Source organism: Herpailurus yagouaroundi, unplaced genomic scaffold (genome assembly GCF_014898765.1).
Source record: "Herpailurus yagouaroundi ecotype Mexico unplaced genomic scaffold, PumYag 557, whole genome shotgun sequence".
Lineage (NCBI taxonomy): Eukaryota > Metazoa > Chordata > Mammalia > Carnivora > Felidae > Herpailurus > Herpailurus yagouaroundi.
This window is the reverse complement of record NW_024412774.1, coordinates 2,302,771-2,314,492: the sequence shown is the minus strand read 5'-3', so window position 1 is coordinate 2,314,492 and position 11,722 is coordinate 2,302,771. Positions and strand designations below refer to the sequence as shown.

The following is an 11,722-nucleotide window of genomic DNA, read 5'->3' as shown; positions in this document are numbered from 1 at the left end:
CTCTCTCTCGGCCTCTCCCCTGCTTGCTCTCTGTCTTTCAAAACTAAATAAACATAAAAAAAAAAAAAAAAAAAAAAGATTTGTGGAAGGGAATGATGGACCAAACGGTGGAGTCTGAGTTTTCATCTGTCTCATCCCCAGTGGTCTTTCCACCACTGCTCTCTTCTGACCAGTCAGGGACACTCCTTTGCTGGTGTCTAGGATCACAGCCTTTTTTTTTTTTATTAATGTTTATTGTTCCTTGAGAGAGAGACAGAGCATGAGCAGGGGAGGGGCAGACAGAGAGGGAGACACAGAATCCGAAGCAGGCTCGAGGCTCTGAGCTGTCAGCACAGAACCCGATGCGGGGCTCGAACCCAGGAACCGTGAGATCGTGACCTGTGCCAAAGTCAGACGCTTAACCGACTGAGCCACCCAGGCGCCCCTAGGATCCCACTCTTAATGCCTATGTCTCTCTCTACCCTACACCTCCCTCGGAACCTGGCTGCCTGCATTCTCCCCTCCAGATAGCACAGAAGAAGAAAGTGAGTACTGTGACCATTTTGACTTTGTGTCCTTGAGATCATACTCGTAACTTTCTGTGGGCAAGGGTGGGTGCAGACCCTGGTGTTTAGATATTGGCCTGGGGTCAGGAGCATAATCAGTACAGGCAGATTCCACCGAAGGATCTAAGCTGCAGTGTCCTGGCAGATGTTTAGCAACTGCCTCTTGGGGAGAAGGACAGGTGGGAAAGGGTACATGTCTACTGCTCCTCCGAGGCAAAGACTTGCCCTAGAAGAAAGGTCTGGGACACAGTTGGGCTACACAAATGTTTCTTAAAGGAAAAGAATGTTCCCTACAACTGCTAATGCGTGGTACTTTTGCTCATTGGAAGGAGTCAAAGAGAAATAATATTGGAACATCTATCTCTGTCTCATAATGGCACTGTGAGCCAGTTGGAGCCTAGGTTAGAAGACGTGGTTCCCCAAACGAGCTGATAATCAGAAACTTGAAAGAACACAAATTTCTGTATTCCACCTGAAATTTCGGCATGAGAATACCAAAGAAAGGGATCTTGAAATCTGTTCTTTCAAAAGGTTTGTCAGGTGATGTGATTCAGATGGTTTGGGAACCAATGAGCTAGAGTAGCAGTTGGCAAACTACCACCTGGCCCGCTGCCTTTGTTTTTTTTTTTTTTTAATAAAGTTTTATTGACACCTAGTCACACGCATTCGTTTATGTATCCTCTATGGCTGGTTTCTGGTTGGCAAAGCAACCTGAGTAGTCATACTCAGATTGTATGGCCTGCAAAGCCTAAAATAGATACTATCTGGCCCTTTACAGAAGATGTTTGTTGACCTCTGAGACTTTGTTTAAAATTAAGAGCCCATCTCAGATCTACCTAAGGAATCAGGACATCTGGGGTGGAGCTTAAGGCTCGTTGTTTGTAATAAGCTTCCCAGGTGTTGATTCTTAATACACATATGGACCCACCAACTTCAACTCAACAAGCAGATTGTTTAGGTGGGGCCCATCATGATTTATGGGGGTGAAGTGGACAAATAAAGTAATGCTCCCCCCTTCATCTCCAGTATCAGCCTCAAGTCCTGCTTCTACTCGCCCCTTGAGAATGAGAGGCGGGGATTCACTGGTACCCACCTGCATTGGGTCACTGTCTGGCTCTCCTAGAGACCCCTAGGAACTGTATGAGTCTCCCTTCTTTCACTTATAGAGCAAGGTAATGATATCCTTATTATTTTAATATAGCTTCCCTATGACCGTGAGATAGCTAGGTATTTCATAAAATACAATTAAAACAAAAAGGGGTACACACACACACACACACACAAAACCCTGATGAAATCTGAGTATGTTCTACAGTCCAGTTACTGGTATTGTGCCAATGTTAACTTACTGGTTTTGATAAAGTACTACGGTCATGTAAGATGCCACCATTGGGAGAAGTTGGATGGTGGTTACACGGGACCCCTCTGTACTATTTTTGCAATACTTTGTGAGTCTATAAATAGTACACAATAAAAAGTTAAATGCAACTTTAAGATTACTTAACGAAGGAATAATGGAGTGTACTTGGGGAGGTATTAATGTTATCCTACTCTCTTGCTCTCTCTTTTCCATATTGACGTCCTAACTTCTGGTTCTGCGGTGCCCTACAGTGAAAGGTGAGTTAGTTTTCCCTTTTCTAGGGGTAACTGGGATGTATTTGGGTGCTATGAAGTATAGAAAACAAGAATGAGAAGGGAATCTTTGTTCTCTTTGATTCAGGGACCAGGTTGAGAGACACCCTCTGCTAAGGGAGGTCACAATCCACTGCCCCACAATCCACTGCCCCACCCCTACGGGACGAACTGTAGGGGTCCACATGACCCCTGAGGCTGCAGGGAAAACTGAGAGAGGGTGTCTGGGACTCAGGTGGGTTGAGGCTGCAGGTGTGACTGGGTATGGAAGCACACATGCATATAAGGTCCCCAGATTTTATCAGACTCTCAAAAGCCAACGACCACTGCCATAGAATACAAGGATGTATTGAGTTTTGTGTATGTGTGCAAAGAGCTACTGGGTAAAGAGATCTTGAGAGTGTAGCCTACTCTTTCCTCCACCTGTCTCTCACCTGACCCTCAGGAGATAGATGAGATAAAAAATGGGTCAAGGGGATCCTTTGCTGTTGATCCTCTTAATTTCTGGGGGATGAATCCCCAAGGAAAATGGTACCCAGGGATTCTGGCCACCTGGATAAATGCGTCTCCAAAGGGGATAAGTGTAAGTCAGAGCAACCCACCCTGGTCCCCAGCGCATCCCATGAAATCTGGGGGTACCCTCCTTTCCCTCCTATGGGGGGGCCTCTTTTGAGAACCATCAGGGTGGGGTGAGCTAAGAAGGAACCACTAACACCTTCTTCGTCTTCTCTGTTTCTGTCGCTGCCCAATGACCCCTTCCGGATTCTCTCCTTGCTGCTCACATCTCAACAGTATTGAAACATAAGATTCTTATTTCACATTGCTCCCCCATCCTCCACTTTGTTCCCTTTCTTATCTCTGCTAAAGGGTCCATTCCTAGCCAGGGATCATCTCTTGGATAATTTTTTTTTTTTTTTTAACCCAGGGACTTGAAAAACTAGCTGTACTACTTTGACTTTCAAAAAGGTGGGGTATCCTCTGGGAACCAAATCAGGGCTCCCCACAACTTGTTCACAAAGTAGGCATTATTCACCCAAAGTATGCAAGGTGCCAACAACATGGGGACACTAAACACATGGAGAGGGATGGTGGCTGCCTGCCCAGCCTAACCCTGACCCAGTGCAAGTCCCTTAAGCCATTTGATTTCCTCTCTGACCCAGACAGTGAGGCTTTCAAAGGTCTCCCCTGCTCACTGCTAAGTCCTAACTGATCACCACAAGCCACCTGGGCTCTGTCCTCATGCGTTCCCAGTCTCCCCATCTTCTTATCTGGTGATTTGTTTCCTCCTTATGGCCTCATCGCTCATGACCCCATGGACTCAACACTCTGGACCTTGTCTGCCACCATGGTCTTGCCTCCTGGGACCACCCTTTTACTTGGATGGGTGACCTCAGAGATCCTAGGTAAGAATCTCACTCCATGCATGCCCTGGGATTTTGGTGAGAATATCTTGTCTGGTGAGAATATTCTTTGACACTTCAGTCTGTGCCAAGACCATGCAGGGCGGTGGGAACCCCAAAGATGAATCTGACATGCTCAGACTTGTACATGAGCTCATAGTCTACTGGGGGACAGGTGGTTATTATGCAATATGGATCAACGTCCTGCCCGCGGTGGCAAGGAGAAAAGGTGCCCGCAACCCAGCAGGGCTTCTCGGAGGAGAGCTAGCTTGTGGCGAGCCTGTAGAACCTGTTGACCCGAGAGCACTCGTCATGCTGCTTTTTGTAACTCAGTCTGTGTGTTGTCTTCCTTAGGTTTGCTGAGCCTCCAGGTGCTAAGCGGTAAGTAGTGACTGTGCTGTTTGGGTCCCACTATTTGTTCTCACTCCTGTGCACAGAAACACAGAGCTCTTTGCTTTTTTAATTAGTGTTGGAAGAGCCTTTAGATATCACCAAACCCTACGCTCTCTCCTCATCGTTACCATCATAAATGGTTTAACATTTTTGTCATTCATCCAACAAACGCTGGTTAATATTAGCTCCTCTGTGCTAAGTCCTGTTCTAGGTGTTGGGGAGATAGCAGGGGACGAAACAGACAGAAATCTGTGCCTGGGTGGACCTTGGAAAGAAAGCAAATAGGGTAGTTCAGTCAGTTAAGTGTCCGACTTCGGCTCAGGTCATGATCTCACGGTTTGTGGGTTCAAGCCCCGCATGGGGCTCTGTGCTGACAGATCGGAGCCCGGAGCCTGCTTCCATTCTGTGTCTCCCTCTCTCTGCCCCTCCCCTGCTCGTGCTCTGCCTCTCAAAAATAGACGTTAAAAAAGAAAAAAAAAAGAAGGGGGTTAAGAGTCTGTTGGTGAGTCTTCGGAAAACACTGGAGAAAGGAAGAGGAAAATAGAGCTGGGACAGGTTGACAGGCGTCTAGAGGGTGATGATGGAAAGTGACATTTCAGCAAAGACCGGAAGGAGGGAGCCAGTCGAGTGCACACGAGTGCTCCAGGCACAGGGAGCAGCATGTGCACAGGCCACAAAGGAGGAGAGTGCCTAGGAACAGCGCAGGGAACAGCGTGAGGGAGGAGAGTGGCTGGGAACCGAGGGACAGCAAGGAGACCAAGGAGGTCACCGCATCCCCCTCCCTCCCCAGGCACTAGAAGCACTATATCCATCCATCTCAAGCTCCCTTACTGATTTCCTCTCCTCCTCCTCCTCCTCCTCCTCCATGTTCATCTTTAGAAGAAACAAATGATTGCAAGGAAGAAGGTAAGTCATGGATCCGCTAAAATCCAACAGCCCCATGGAGAAGACCCCAGGTAACCGCGGGCACAGCTCCAGTACTTGTGAAGGTGTCCTTCTGAAGGGCATCCAAAGCCTTCTGTTCCTTTGTGCCACTCGTGGGTGCCAAGGAGGCCCCACCCACTGAGGTAGGTGTGGGAAACATTCCTGTTCCCCCTGGAAATAACACGTAAGTCCCGAGTGTCAGGGCTGCGTGGCCAAAAAACCAAGAGAGGGGAAACCAGGCAATAAGAGCGAGCCTCCAGGGGACCCAGAGTTTGGCCATAAGCACTTTAAAAAAGCTTATGATTATTAAGTTCACAAAAATAGATGAGTCATTTCACCAGAGAGTTATAATTTGTTTTTTAAAAAAAAGTCAAATGGCCATTCTAGAATTGAAAATATGTAACTGAAATGAAGAGTTCAGGGGTTGGGCTTAGCAGAAAGCACGATTAGTGAGCTAGAAAATGGGTCAAGAGAAATTATTCTAAGTGCAGAACAATGCACTTAGAATAGAATAGGAAAGTACAGAAAAGGGGCATCTAGGTGGCTCGGTAGGTTAAGCGTCTGACTCTTGATTTGGGCTCAGGTCATGATCTCACGGTTCCTGAGTTCGAGCCCCATGCAGGGCCCTGTGCTGACATTGTGGAGCCTGCTTGGGATTCTCCGTCTCCCTCTCTCTCTGCCCCTGCTCTGCTCTCTCTCTCTCTCTCTCTCTCTCTCTCGTTCTCTCTCAAAATAAATAAACAGTTTTAAAAAAATTAAAGAAAATAGAAAAAAGCATAAAATAAGAGACTTATGAGAACTGGTGAAAATTTGTAACACATGTGAAATGAGAATTTAAGAAGGAAAAGCAAGAGAAAATGAAGCTGAAGTGATAGCTCAAGAGTTAATGGCTAAGAATTTTGTGTCCTGATAAAAAAAATAACCATCAAGCCACAGATTTTAAAAGCTCTGAGAATGCCAAAGGGAATGAATATAAAGAAAACCACTTCTAGGAACACTGCCACAAAATAGTTTAAAACCACACAGGGAACATTTTTTTTTTTTTTGATGTTTATTTAGTCTTGAGAGCGAGAGAGAGAGAGAGAGAGACAGAGCATGAGCAGGGGATGGGCAGAGAGGGAGGGAGACACAGAATCCGAAGCATGGGCAGAGAGGGAGGGAGACACAGAATCCGAAGCAGGCTCCAGGCTCTGAGCTGTCAGCACAGAGCCCGATGTGGGGCTCGAACCCACAAACTGCGAGATCATGACCTGAGCTGAAGTTGGACATTTAACTGACCGAGCCACTCAGGTACCCCTGGAATCCCCACCCTATTAATATAAAGAGGGAAAAAAATCATATTATCATCTTAACAGATACAGAAAAAAAAAAAAAAGATAAAATCCAACAGTCATTCCTGATTACAAAATAAAATCCCAGCACACCAGGATGGAGAGAACATCTCCATATGACAAAGAGAAGCCCCCCGCAAACTCACAGGGAACAACCTGTTCGATGCGGACATCATGACAGATTTCCCAGCCCCCAGCTCGTGAATGGACGGCTTTCCGGGTCACCACTTCTATTGCCCATCGTACTGGGTGTTCCATCCTGTGCACGTCCTATCCAGGCAAGAGAAAGGACCTGAAAGTCAGAAAGGAAACTCATTTTACATAGATCTTACTTTGTACCTACAGGGTCCTAAAATGCTTATTGCAAAAATTTGGGGCTTTCTGCATGTAATACTTGAACAAGATGTTTCGGATGACAAGGGCAGGGAAGGACGTTAGGGAGGTGAAAATCACATTAGGTCTGAAGCGGGGAGGCCGCATGCTCATATCTGGGTGTTAGAAAGACCCTCCTGGCACCCTCATGGAGGCTGGAGGAGGCTTGAGGGACAGAAAGGTGAGCAGGAGGCTGGTGAGGAATCGGGGAGGACAGCACGTGTAGCTGGCTGCTTGTCGGGTGGACAGGAGGGATGGGAACCGGCAGCAGGAGACCAAAATTTCAGTTCAGGGCGTCAGGTGGAGATGTGGTGCGGAGAGGTCAGGAGGGGACTTGTGCTGGGAACAGAGATTTCGGAAGGGCAGGGATTTCTGGACGGGGACGGGCATATCCTCAGCGTGCATCCTTCCCACCGGCTTCTCCCAGGGAAGATTTCCCTAGCCACTGCCACCTCCACCAAGAAACCACCCACGAAACGGACCAGATGGAACTTGTTGAAATGCACTTACATGATGGTCACCTTCCTGTTTGTGTCCTACAGCAAAGGAGACTGGGTAAGAAGGAGCCTGTTACCTTTGAGGGGGGAGGAGGAAGGGGGCAGGGAGGAGGGAGGAGGGAGGAGGGAGGAGGGAGAGAAAGGGAGGAGGGAGGTGGGGCAGGAAAGAGGGAGGAGGGGGACCAGGGAGGAGGGAGGGACAAAGAGGAGGGGGGAGGAAGGGGGCAGGAAGGAGGGGGACCAGGGAGAAGGGAGGGGGTAGGGAGGAGGGAAAAGGGAGGAAGGATGCCAGAGACAGAGATGGAAGGCACAGAGAAGGGAGGGAGTGAAGGAGGTGCCAAGCAAGGGAAGGGGTAGGAAGGAAGATCCCCCCACTCTGTAAATCGAATCACCCCTCCCTCACTGTCTCTCTCCACCCCCCCACCACCAGGCTTGGCTAGGAGACACTCCCTTCTGCGCTAACACGGCTAAGAGACTCCTCTGAAATACTACCATTCATTCATTCTCTGACTCTCTCTCTCTCTCTCTCTCTGTCTCTCTCTCTCTCCATGTAAATAAGGTAGGTTCTTAAGGACCAAGTCATTTACCAAGCAGTAAGTAGAGGTCTGGGGGTAGAGGTTAGGGGGGCGGAGGCATGGGAATATTACCTGCAAGAAATGGCCAGTAATCATTCATTTCATCCGCAAACTCAAATATTTACACATGCAGCAGGTCCCTTGCTGGATGCCGGGACTACAAGACCCCACAAGGTCCCTGGACCCCACAAGCTCACAGGACAGGGGCAGGACAGAAACAAAACGAACAGTGAGCTCCAGGAAAGGGAGCGAATCAGGGGATCTGTCAGAGCACGCAAAGCGGTGGGCTGCTTTACTGGAAAAGGCGAGCTGAGCTGGCGGAAGCAGCCTGCCTTGAGAGCTTCAGGGACAGCCGTCCTGAGCAAAGGGAACATGCGAGGCAAAGACCCCGAGGCTGAACTGCACTGTGTGCCTCTGAGGGACCAAAGGAAAGTCTGCATGAGTTGGGAGAGCCAGAGGGCGTCCAGGTCACAAAGGGGCCCCATAGACCATGGCGAGAAGGAAGTTTTATTCTAAGTTGGGTGGAGAGCCATCCACAAGATCTGACATCAAGTAGGAAAGGGTCAGTCTGGGTGCTGAATGAGGACAGGGCAAGAGCGGAAGCAGAGAGATGAGAGAATGAGGTCCGAGTGGCCGAGTGGCCGAGTGGCCTGGCAGAATACCTGGTGATGAGGTAGTGGAGATGAGGAAGACCACCTGGTGGTTCTATAAGAAGTGCTAATGGGGGGCGCCTGGGTGGCTCAGTCCTTTGAGCGTCAGTATTCAGCTCAGGTCATGACTTCATGCCTCATGGCTCTTGAGCTCGAGCCCCTGAGCCCCGCGTAGGGCTCTGTGCTGACAGCTCAGCTCAGAGCCTGGAGCCTGCTTCGGATTCTGTGTCTCCCTCTCTCTCTCTCTCTCTCTCTCTGCCCCTCCCCTGCTCACGCTCTGTCTCTCTCCGAAACATAAAATAAAAATACTAACGGGTTGCATGTGAGGGACGAGGAAAATGGCACCAACGAGATGAGCCTCAGGCTTGGACTTGGGCCCTTGGTCAGACCGGTGGTTCTCCAGTGGGGTAACCTTGCCCCCCAGAGGGCACAGCAGCATCTGGGGGTACTGTTGGCTGTCATGACTGGGGACGGGGTGCTACTGGCCTTTAGTGGGAGGAGGCCAGGGATCCTGCTCAACATCCTGCATTGCATAGGCCAGCTACCCCCAAATAAACAGTGATCCAGCTCAAAATGTCAGTAGCGATCAGGCTGAGAAGCCCCAGGGGAGAGGACGGTGTTACTGACGAGGATGGGAAGAGCTGGCCGGAAGATGGGACAGAAGGTGGGAGGCGAGGGCGACTGACCAGCAGGCCCTCAGGGCGTCACAACAACAGGCAAGGGGAGAAAGCCAGGGGAGGAACTTGACCTACCTCGCCCCTCCTCTTTCTCTCTCGGTTTCCGGTTCACTTCCTCGTCAACCACCCAAGTGTTACGGTCACTCCTGCAGCACGGAAGTGGACATCAGGTACGTGACGGCCAGAAGAGCATTTTCTCCTCCCAGCCCCTGGTAACCCCCACTCAACTCTCTGTGTCCGCGTGGCTTGGCGGGTCCTGGACGGAGAGCGTCATAGACGCCGAACCACACACCACGTGGCCCGGGTCACGCTTTGCGCTTTCCAGGTTCAGCCAGGAGGTGGCAGGGGTCACGTGTCCGTTCTTCCGGGGGCGAGCAGTCTGGGTACACCCCATCGGCCGGCGGGACCACACTTCATATACGTCCCCTAGAAGGGCATTTGAGGTGTCTTCCGCCTTTTGACAGTTGTGAATAGTGCTGCTGTGGACATCCGTGTCCAGGCCTCTGTCTGAACACTTGTTTTCGGTTCTTCCGGGTACACACTTGGCCGCGGGGTTGCTGCTGTTGAACTCGATTGAGGAGCTCAGCAAGCTTTTGTTGAGCGACGATTCTATGGTGGATCCTTGAGTAGCTAAAACGGCTAAATGGTGAATTTTATGCCATGTGGATTTTACCTGTTTTAAAAACCTATAAAAAGTGGGGGAGGCTGTAGTTTGAGGACCCCCGCACTGCGCTGTGAGACCCTCTGGGAGCAAGTCCTCCGGACGGATGTACCCCGGGGACCCCAGCACGCACAGCAGACCCTGTATACTCGCTCCCTGCCCCAACCTGGCGAGGCTCCAGTGTGCCAGGCTGGGGGTACCGGAGCCGGGGGCGCGGTGCTGCAGGGGGCACGGAGGGGCCGGGGCGCAGAGCGGCCGGGGTCACGGAGAAGCGGGGTCACGGAGGGGCGGGGTCACGGAGGGGCGGGGTCTCAGAGGGGCGGGCGTCCCGAGGGGCCGGGGTCATCAAGGGGCGGAGTCACAGAGGGGAGGGCGCACAGAGCCTCCGGGATCACGGAGGGGCGGGGTCACGCAGAGGCGGGGTCACGCAGAGGCGGGGTCACGGAGGAGCCAGCACCCCGAGGGGCCGGGGTCACGGAGGGCCGGGGTCACCGAGCTGCCGGGGCACAGACGGGCTGCGGCAGGGGAGGCCCTCGAGGTCACGGAGAGCGCCCTCTGGAGGGTGACTGGCAATTAGGTGAGTGTCCTGGAAGGCCGGACGGTGACAGACGGAACTGGAGGGGCGGCCTGCTCCCTCCGCGTGGTCGCAGGAACCCTTCGGAGGGGGAGGCACCTGCTTGGAGTGACCAGGTGGAGCCCCCCCAGCTCAGACCCCGGGACGCGCGTTCCAGTCGGTGGAACCACCGAGCGGCGGCGCAGAGCGAGGCACATCTACCTTTCTCCCCGCCCTCTTCCCTCCCCCAGGAACGACCCCTGCTGCTCTTTCTAGCGACCCTGCTCCGTCCCCTCTGGGCGGTCGCCAGTCCTTCATCTGCCCGCTAGTCTCTCCTCCAAGAACCCTGTCTGCCCGGGACCGCCAGTTTGGAGAGTGACGGACTGGGTCCTCTGAGGGGTGACACCTGTCTCTGCAGGAAGGTGTCCCTGAGGGTCCTGAGGAGGTGGACCCAGGGCGAGCGAGGGCCCTTAGGGGGCTTTCCACACCGCTGTCCGTGGCCTCTTCCCACCCCCCCACCCCCACTGTTTCTCTGATTAAATGTACACTAATTGAGACCGTGAGGGCTCAGTTCTTCCATTCACGCGACACTGAGAATTAATACCTTGGGGGGGGGGGGGAAGAAGGGGGCCAAGAATGATGTATACCCCTTAATTCTGGCAATCACCCCATGAAGAATTCTGTTATGCTGTCCGTGTTACAGGTGAAGAAACTATAGCCCAGAGGGATCGATAACTTGTCCAAGGTCACACAGATGACAGGTTTGACTCATTCCAAAGTCTTTTTTTTTTTTTTTTTTTTTTTTTTTGGTATAAAGATTTAGGTCTCCCAAATGAAGAAATAGGCATCTGAAGATGTAGTGATCTGGAGACTAGGCTATGTCCCAACTGTCCCACCTGCGTGGACTTTTGCCCATGTTTGAGGATGTCCATCGTCCTGGTTGAGAGCTTGGGCTCTAAGGAGGAGACGGGTTTCTTGAGTGCAGATCCTGGTGCCACCCCTTACTGGATTGTGACCTTGGGGAAGTTATTGTCTCTCTGTACCTCATTTTGTCATCTGCAAAATGGGGGTACTGACAGAGTAGAAGCCCTCTTATTATCATGATCAGAACCGGTCATTTGTTCATCACAAAGTTCATTAAAATGGCTAATTAAAACTGCTTTAAGGGGCGCCAGGGTGGCTCAGTTGGTTAAGCGTCTGACTCTTGATTTCAGCTCAGGTCAGGATCTCACCGTTCATAGCATCAAGCCCCAAATTGGGCTCCACGCTGATAGCGGGGAGGCTGCTTGGAATTCTCTCTCTCTGCCCCTTCCCCACTCATGCTATCTCTCTCAAAATAAATGAATAAACATGGGGCGCCTGGGTGGCGCAGTCGGTTAAGCGTCCGACTTCAGCCAGGTCACGATCTCGCGGTCCGTGAGTTCGAGCCCTGCATCAGGCTCTGGGCTGATGGCTCAGAGCCTGGAGCCTGTTTCCGATTCTGTGTCTCCCTCTCTCTCTGCTCCTCCCCCG

At 51.4% G+C, this 11,722-nt stretch overlaps 1 protein-coding gene across 4 annotated transcripts in view; it reads left to right on the top strand.

The window, feature by feature from the left end:
• Positions 1–10,773, top strand: part of EDDM13 (epididymal protein 13) — a 12,542-nt gene extending 1,769 nt beyond the window's left edge. Inside the window, exons 3-10 of one of the 4 annotated variants that reach the window (XM_040465438.1) lie at positions 2,157–2,162; positions 2,970–2,978; positions 3,572–3,580; positions 3,932–3,958; positions 4,850–4,876; positions 7,025–7,152; positions 9,129–9,166; positions 10,462–10,773. In XM_040465438.1, coding sequence (XP_040321372.1) covers positions 2,157–2,162; positions 2,970–2,978; positions 3,572–3,580; positions 3,932–3,958; positions 4,850–4,876; positions 7,025–7,152; positions 9,129–9,166; positions 10,462–10,486 — 269 coding nt within the window. In that variant the 3' untranslated portion in view covers positions 10,487–10,773. Of the gene's footprint in view, positions 1–506; positions 525–2,156; positions 2,163–2,969; positions 2,979–3,571; positions 3,581–3,931; positions 3,959–4,849; positions 4,877–7,024; positions 7,153–7,802; positions 8,063–9,128; positions 9,213–10,461 lie in introns of those variants that run through there. The other 3 variants (XM_040465436.1, XM_040465437.1, XM_040465435.1) reach the window with 3 other exon arrangements.
• Positions 10,774–11,722: the final 949 nt, after the last annotated feature.